The sequence below is a fragment of the Urtica dioica genome, chromosome 7 (assembly GCF_054948205.1).
Source record: "Urtica dioica subsp. dioica isolate 48M chromosome 7, U.dioica_male_clone48M_v1_H2, whole genome shotgun sequence".
In the NCBI taxonomy this organism is placed as follows: Eukaryota; Viridiplantae; Streptophyta; class Magnoliopsida; order Rosales; family Urticaceae; genus Urtica; species Urtica dioica.
Genome location: NC_142762.1, coordinates 25,756,645 through 25,764,807, shown reverse-complemented (window position 1 = coordinate 25,764,807; position 8,163 = coordinate 25,756,645). Strand labels below are relative to the sequence as shown.

Here is an 8,163-nt window from a genome sequence, read left to right as displayed (position 1 = left end):
AATGCTCCCACTAAGTGATCAACCTTCACTTGTGTTCCACATATATGACTTTAGATAAGGCTTTTCAGGCACATATCAGTCATCGACCAAGTTTTAGTTCACCGCCCGATTTCGGATGCCCAGCATGCGATTCAGTTTGATACGGAGACTATGGATGATAGTTGTTATTGATTCAGAATGTTATCAGATCTCAACCCACTAATCATATGATGCTAATAAAGTAACTTCTTATCTTATTTAGTAATCATAATCTTCTAGTGGGCAATATTTCTAACAGTTTTAGGGAGGTTTAGATTAAGTTTTCCTGTTCTAACCCGTTCTTATACTTGTTCTCATAACCAACTAAATCATCGGTGCTAATGAAATCATATCCCTTGCTTATTTTATGTTTTTAAATCGTTTTAGTCATTTTCTTGTTTCTTACTTTTGCACAAGTTGAAAGCCATCAAAACTTATTTTATAATTCAAAAAGAAAAAGCTAAATATTTTATATCGAAACTTATTTAAAGTCCTCGTAGGATCGATAATCCGTGCCCATGCACGTACTACTTGACGACACGTATGCTTGCGTCGTGTGAGACTTTTTTTCATTAAGAAAATGTCCCATCAAGTTTTTGACGCCATTGCTGGGGACTTTGTTCTAGTTTCTATTTAATAAATTAGTTTAACTTTTTGAGTTTGTTTGTTACTTTTAGAGCTTATCGTGTGTTCCTCTTGTGATATAATGTGCATGTGACGACTAGGTCTTTGCTCATTCCCATCAACAACGAGATCGAAAGAGCTTGTTGAAGGAATCGAGCAGAGGCTAGGCAACGCAACATGGAAGGAGACGGGAACGACCCTGTTAGATCGGGTGCCACGAGCTCGTCGCAGACTTGACGAAGAAGATGAGAGAAGGACCATCCTTGAATACGGTCACTGGTCTTCGATGAGCACCAATCGACGATCTGAATCTCGGAGGTCGAAGGGAACCCGAGTTTCGAGATTAAATCCTCGATTATTCACATGGTGCAAAACAACCAATTTGCATGAAACCCCTTTGAAGACTTGCAACACCACATCAACAATTTCTTGCAGGTGTGCAACACTTTCAATATTCCTCACTTGTCCAAAAAAGCCATTTTGTCTCCGCCTATTCCCGTTCTCAATCCGGGACAAGGTGCAAAATTAGTTGAGTTCACTCGCGCCGGGGTTGATTACCACTTGGGAGGGCTTGTGCTCAAAATTTCATCTTTAATTTTGTTAAAAAATATTATCTCTCTCCTAACTCAATGTTTGACTCCGTTTTAAAAACTATCTTTTGTGACTTGTTTTATACAATTTTGATTTTTATGAAGATTTTATTTTATTATTATTTTTTTTGAAACTTGCACGAGACTTTACATTAGAACACGGATAAAACACTCATTGTTACAATTGAATACATTTTAGACACAACACGAACTTAGGTTGAAATAAATTTAACACCGAATACATGTCTCGGTTTTGTACATATTTCCGACAAAAGAAAATAAGAAGCAAAAGTAATAATGTGAATCACTCCATACATTTCATTACATGGAAATGATATGTTATTCAAAGTTTTAAACTAGATCTCGGTTTTGTACATATTTCCGACAAAAGAAAATAAGAAGCAAAAGTAATAATGTGAATCATTCCATACATTTCATTACATCGAAATGAAATGTTATTTAAAGTTTTAAACTAGATGGGGAAAAAAAAAGAAGTATAAATAGTATTAAAATAATGGGTTAGATATGAATCTTGTTATTGTCGTTGTTGATCAAGTGCACTCGTTCTGTTTGTGAAAATGCAAAGGGCGGTGATTCGTCCTTGTCCATGGGCAGCGCGAAGGTTGTCGACGTGGGCGACGACGAAAGACCCGGATCTGGAGTCCACCCTGTCCCGGAACCGGCGGTGGATCGTAAACAACCAAATAAAGAACCTGGTCCTCCGGCACCCGGACGGCGCTATGCCGGTGAGCCTCCTTCAGAAGAAGTTCAAGACGCTGGACCTCCAGGGAAAAGCCGCCAACTGGCTCCGCAAGTACCCTTGCTGCTTCGTCATCGACGGCGACCACTTCCGGCTGAGCAAGCGCATGGCCGCCCTCGCCGACGAGGAGGAGGCCGTCCGCGCCGCCCAGGAGCCCGCCGCCGCCCGCCGCCTGGCCAAGCTGCTGATGATGTCGGACTCCCGCCGCCTGAACGCCCAGAAGCTCAACGGCCTCAAGCGCTCCCTCGGCCTCCCCGACGACTACCTCGTCCGCATCCTCCCCGCCTCCCCCGAACTCTTCCGCCTCCTCAACCGCGGCCCCAAAAAAGCCTCCCTCGAGATCGAGCTCGCCTCGTGGGACCCCACCCTCGCAATCTCCGCCGCCCAAGCCTCCTCCGGCTTCCGATTCTCGCTCCCCGACTCCTTCCTCGAGCTTCGCGACCGGTTCGACAACTTCCAAGAGTCCACGCCTTACGTATCGCCTTACTCGGGCCACCGCTCGGCAATGCCGGCCTTGGAGGAGAAGCGCGCGGTCGGCGTGGTTCACGAGCTCCTCTCTCTCACCCTCTGGAAGAAGGCGTCTATTCTCAAGCTGGGCCACTTTCGGAGGGAGTTCGGGCTCCCCGAGAGGCTCGAGGAGATGCTCCTGAGGCACCCGGGGATATTCTACGTGTCGAATAAGTACGATATCAAGACTGTTATCCTCAGGGAGGCCTACCGCGGGTCGGTGCTGCTCGACAAAGACCCGCTCGTGGTCGCCAAGGAGAGGCTTGGCGAGCTCATGCAGGAGGGCCGCAACGAGTACAACCAGCGCCGCCGGCGACTCAACTTCGAGAAGAAGAGGCAGGAAGGAGCGGTCTTGGGGGGCCCCGATCGCGATCAGAAGCAACACCGCCGCCGGCGCTCTCGTGATCACAACACGGACGGTGGAGAAGATGAAGATGATGATCAGAACATGAGTGGTCTGTTCGACCCCGAAGAAAGGAAACGCTTTTACAGAGTTCTGTTCGAGGAGGACGCTCCCTAAAGAGAGAGAGAGAGAGAGAGAGAGAGAGAGAGAGAGAGAGAGAGAGAGAGGCCTTTTCTCGCATTATTGTAAATAACTTTATGGCACCGGTCTGTCTCTCTTAGATAGGGAGGTCCGGTGGTAATGATCCATCCAACTGATGATTTATGTTGTTATCCCATTTTAGTTTTATGTATGTGCATATGCTCTTATAAAACCATATAGTGCAATGGCTCAGTGAGACTGCAAATTTTGGTTATCTCGAGCAAGACAAACAATGACACGGTAGGTTTTGTTACTGAGAAAGCTGGTTTCACATATTGTTTCTTTGCAGTCTCTTTTGTTTGAAACTGATTCAAGTTGCTGTAACAGATTTTGACAAATCAAGCAACGGGGAGCGAATGGGTCGAGCTGTGACGAGGAATGTAATGGCAACTCAATAAAAAGAATACTTCAGACTTGTAAGCACGACAACTTGCCAATCCCACTTAGAAGAGAGGTTGCTTGAAATTAGAATATAGTAATATATTTCTCGACATTTTTTCTTTCGTGATTATTTTTTGTTCCTATTTATTGTCTTTTTTTGTTGGTTGTTGCAACAAAAAGAAAGGATGCGTTATATGATAGATCTATGATGATCCCATCCAATTGCTTTTAATGCTTGAGGGGTACCCGTACCACAAATCTTAATCCAAAAAAGAGTTAGACATGTAAATTTATGTCAGTTATCATCGAACACGTGACATTAGAAGTACATAAATATAAAGGAATAGCCACAATTTACATATATATTTTTTTAATAAATAACCAAGATTGGCTTAATTCTAATAAACTAGCCAACAACCAGCTGTTTTTCCCTTCTTACATTCTCAAATAAATTGTTGTAGAAGTCAGTGATTTAGAGCCTTGACTGTGGGGCTCAACTGTTCTTTGGTCCGAAATCTGTAAAAGGCCCTAGCCAGGGTAAGCTAGTGCTTGTGGAATCCCTTGCAAGAAAGAATCCTAGATACCAATTATTGAATCCCTTGTATAAGTTCCGAAATCTGTATTATTGGTCGGTGTCTTCACATACCTTATTAGCTGAGGCCAGTTTCATGTTGTCAAATCTCCATTGAGAACAGTTGGCGCTAGGAAAGAGGCAATATCAACAATACCAAAATCGGTACATATATATACCGATCAAGTATACTTCAAAGCATACTTATTCTAGGGAGCCTTTCTGACGAGGAAAATGACACCCTCGTCCTCTAAGTAGAGGAGGAGGTTCCACTCCAATCTCTTCCAGAGCCCGATCGCAGAGAGCCTCGGCATCAAGAGGGGAAAACCTCATGACATAGGATGATCCAGAAACCGAGTAGGGAACTCACAAGATCTTTAAGTTCAACTTTATGATCATTACTGATTTATTGTACTGTTAAGGGGCCACTTGCTTCAACCATTCGAGCCTTGTTAACTCCCCCTCCGATGAAAGAGCTGTTTGACATTTTCTGGTAAAAGTATCACGTAGGGTCTTAAACACACTATTGCTGGCACTGGTCTATTTGCAGTGGGCCCCGATGGTGTCGTGGAAGAAATCAAGGAAACAACCATGGAAGATATGAAGTCGGTTATGAGTAGGATTGGCAGGAGTGGTCAAGGAGATTTTGTGTACAAGCCTCTGCTCTTGGAGGCGTTCCTGGAGTTCTTGAAGAACCCCCGAAGTAAACATTACTGTTAGTGGCATAAGTGAAGGACCCTTTCGCAAGAAGGATGTCATGAAGGCCAGCGTTATGCTAGAAAATAAAAAAAATAATTCGCCACACTTTTGGCTTTCGCTGTCAAAGTGACGCCCGATGCCTGCGAACTTGCAGAGGATTTGGAGGTAAAGATTTTTACGAGGCCGATAATATCTATCCTGTTTGATAAATTCAAGGCCTATATCGACAACATCAAGGAGGAAGAGAAGAAAGAAGCGCGACAAAGCAGTATTCCCTTGTATAGTTGGCATTTTATTGAATTGCATTTTCAATAAGAAGGATCCTAGGAGTTGATGTGCTCGAGGGCATTGCTAAGGGACCATTCTTTACGACCGGCTTGATTAGTTGCGATTATTGTTCAATATGGTGTGTCATGATGTAAAGTTTCATGCCTTGCATTAAATAATACCAACATAACTGCAGCGTTAATAGAAATAAATTATATGATAGAGTCAGAAGCGTTGAGACATTATTCATAGAATCAATCCGTAGAGTCTATGAATAATGCATTGCAATGTTGATACCTTTTCTAGATTCTTTTGAATGCTATCTTCATTTCTGTTTGCTGCATGGTGTTATCGAGAATATAAAGGTCTTACTCGAGACATGAATATTACCAAAACCTTTTCTCGCCTACATATTACGGCAATAAGATTTCAAGTAGATATCAGCAAAGGGTGAAAGAAGCTGGCTGAATATTTGTTTGATTTCTTTAGAAACAAAATATGATTATGTTGTCAGATCGATGATATGAGATTGAGAGATTCGGACACATTGTTGCATGGTATAAATGCTGTAATTCCTTTCTTTGTAGGTTGGAACACCATTATGTGTGTTGACAAAGGAGAAAATCATTGACATTGGTCGCATTGCTTCAATCGAAAATAACCAAAAACCCGTTGATACGTCCAAGAAAGGGCAGAAGGTAGCCATAAAGGTACGAAGCACTACTCTCTTTACTCTTGAGAACACTCTACTAGACCACATTGCATTATCTGCTTTGAATATATCTTTCTTTCTTCCGAGGGACTTGAAACTTGATTCGACTATTTTGAATTTCTGTTTGTTGTTTATTCAAAATCGCTGCTGGTGTAACTGCCAAGACATGATGTTTGTGATAACATTGGATCATTTATTGATTCTAATCTCTTTTACGGTCATATATAATTTTCCTTTTCGAACTCTTCCAAAACTGTTAAAATTATTTATTTTGTCCACTTCTAAAATAAAGAAAAAAGCATTCCCCAGATCTAAGAACTTGAATAATATTTCCATGACATGCATGAACATACATTTTTGAAGTAATAAATCGACTAAGGAACTTAAACTCAATCCAAACTTGGATACTAGTCTACTCTTGATGATCTCGTGATATGGTTTACCGAACTTGTAGATAAGATATTAAATATAGCCATAGGCCATCTAACTTTTACTAAATCCTGAAAATAGCAATATATACAACAATTCAAATTATACCTTCAAATCTCAAATATGGAACCTTTTTTTGGGTGGTCTTGCTATCTGTTTAGTAGTTATTACTTCGTGGTTCCATCTGGAAGCATTATCATTTGGGTTCCATATTTTGATGTCTTTTCCGTTTTTGCTCTGAACATAAACATGGCATCGACATGAATCATAGTTATGTTGTATACATAGACTGTTGATACAATGGCATATTCGTACATGTAGATATAATTTAATCTTGTAAGAATCAGTTACGTTCACCACTTATTACCAATTTTCACTTGGGTAGAATGTGGGCACCAATTCTGAAGAACAGCAGAAAATGTTCGGGATGCATTTTGAGATTGAAGACCAACTTGTCAGCCATATATCTGGAAAGTTGATTGATCTATTAAAAGCTAGCTACTGGGTGTGTACAACTAAACTCAACCACAGTTTTCCTCGGATGTTCTTGATACTTGTCTCTCTTTGTTCTATAACCTATATCACTGTTGCTTAGGATGATCTAACTATGGAGTGGAAATTGGTCGTGAAATAAAAGTAATTGTTCAAGATGCAGTAAGACAAAATTTTGAAGACGAAAGATCTTGATATACGAGTGTAATGCGTCAATGTGCCAAGTGACATGACTGGACCTGGACGTGCGTGCGAAGAATCTATCAGTCCCATTCCCTGAAGAAATTCTGATACCGAACCAGTTTTTAAATGTGAAAGTTCGAATGCAGTGACATCCTTGTGGGTAACGTTGACTTGACAGAAACCTCTTTCGTTGGGTAGTTTTAATTTACGATCATAGTGAGACTTGTGGGAAATGAAAGGATGAGATGATGCTTTAATTTTTTGTACTCTAAATATTACTTGTTATGAGGTCATTTTCCAGCATAAAACTACATCCCTTCTCCAACGGACGGAATCTGTTCGGTATGTTACAATGAACCCACATTGTCGAAAATTACACAGAGGTCTCCATGTTTGATTGAGACCCTGCTCTTTTCCGAAAAACGGATGAGCGACACAATCCACACGAGATATGATCGAGCTAGAGGCAGGATTGAGGTAGAGGGCAGGTGCAATAGAATTCATTCGGATACATGCGTTGGATATTGGCTCAATATGCCCTTGGCGAGGTCTAGAGATGAGCGTTGGACACACTTGTCCCGAGATCTGGGGCTGGATGCCGACCGAATATGTGGTATGCGGGATGCCTAATCAAACCAAAAAAATATGATACTGCCAAAATCGACCCCAGATGCAGCTTGGGTAGGGGTACGAGCGATCATGAATCCGATTGAGCTGATGTGTGGTCAATGAACTTCCTAGTCCGAACCCGAACAACAATCGAGGGATCTTCGAGCTTCATTTGATCAAATGAATTGTCACTTCACTTTGTGGACTTTGATGACTTGGACTATAGCTATAGGTGTGGTTCCCTATAGCTCGATCAAATGAGAAGATATTTTAATTCATGATGTGCTTTTGTAGTTATATTTATCCGGCAGCACATATCAGTTTTATATTTGTAGCATCAAATTAAGTCATTCATTGTATTTAATAACAACTACAAAACTGATCAATAGGTTCATTACCGAACGGATTTAAGATTGTTTTCCATTATTATCTGTGTTTGTGAGATAAAGATTGTATGCTTGATGTTTTCAAATAAATGTTAAAAATGCTTGGTGTTTTTATATTTGAACGCGTGTCCGACAAAATGGACATTATAAAAGATGTATTATTATATTGAAGAAAAAGTAAAAGAGATGTAATGTCTACGAGGCAAAAGTTAATCGACAAATTTTCTACGACGACTCTCTTAAAAAATAAACATACAGACATATGACTTTATCAATATATTTTGTCACGAAACGCTCCACTTATGTATCGATAATACAAGCCCAATTACACAGCTAACAGTTGCAATCGAGATAAATTTAATAGCATAGTGGTTCTTTATATATAGATCTT

General features: G+C 40.9%; 1 protein-coding gene and 1 pseudogene across 3 annotated transcripts; both read left to right on the top strand.

Moving 5' to 3' along the window:
* The first annotated feature begins 1,558 nt into the window (after positions 1 to 1,558).
* Positions 1,559 to 5,671, top strand: LOC149390545 (Ubiquitin carboxyl-terminal hydrolase family protein). 2 transcript variants are annotated; one of them, XM_089621374.1, is made up of 3 exons: positions 1,559 to 3,283; positions 3,371 to 3,459; positions 5,549 to 5,671. In XM_089621374.1, the coding sequence occupies exon 1, from the start codon at positions 1,811 to 1,813 to the stop codon at positions 3,017 to 3,019; it is 1,209 nt and encodes a 402-aa protein (XP_089477500.1). In that variant the 5' UTR covers positions 1,559 to 1,810; the 3' UTR covers positions 3,020 to 3,283; positions 3,371 to 3,459; positions 5,549 to 5,671. The 2 variants fall into 2 exon arrangements, with proteins under 2 accessions (XP_089477500.1, XP_089477499.1); XM_089621373.1 differs by lacking the exon at positions 5,549 to 5,671 and having other exon boundaries at positions 3,371 to 3,554.
* Positions 4,403 to 7,688, top strand: LOC149390544 (eukaryotic translation initiation factor 5B-like; annotated as a pseudogene). The gene is made up of 4 exons (XR_016300372.1): positions 4,403 to 5,048; positions 5,547 to 5,671; positions 6,488 to 6,607; positions 6,698 to 7,688. The product of XR_016300372.1 is annotated as a eukaryotic translation initiation factor 5B-like (transcript).
* Positions 7,689 to 8,163: the final 475 nt, after the last annotated feature.

Bases quoted from the DNA above. Each gene is read 5' to 3' on its own strand.
- LOC149390545 (XM_089621374.1), top strand. From the start codon at position 1,811: ATGCAAAGGGCGGTGATTCGTCCTTGTCCATGGGCAGCGCGAAGGTTG.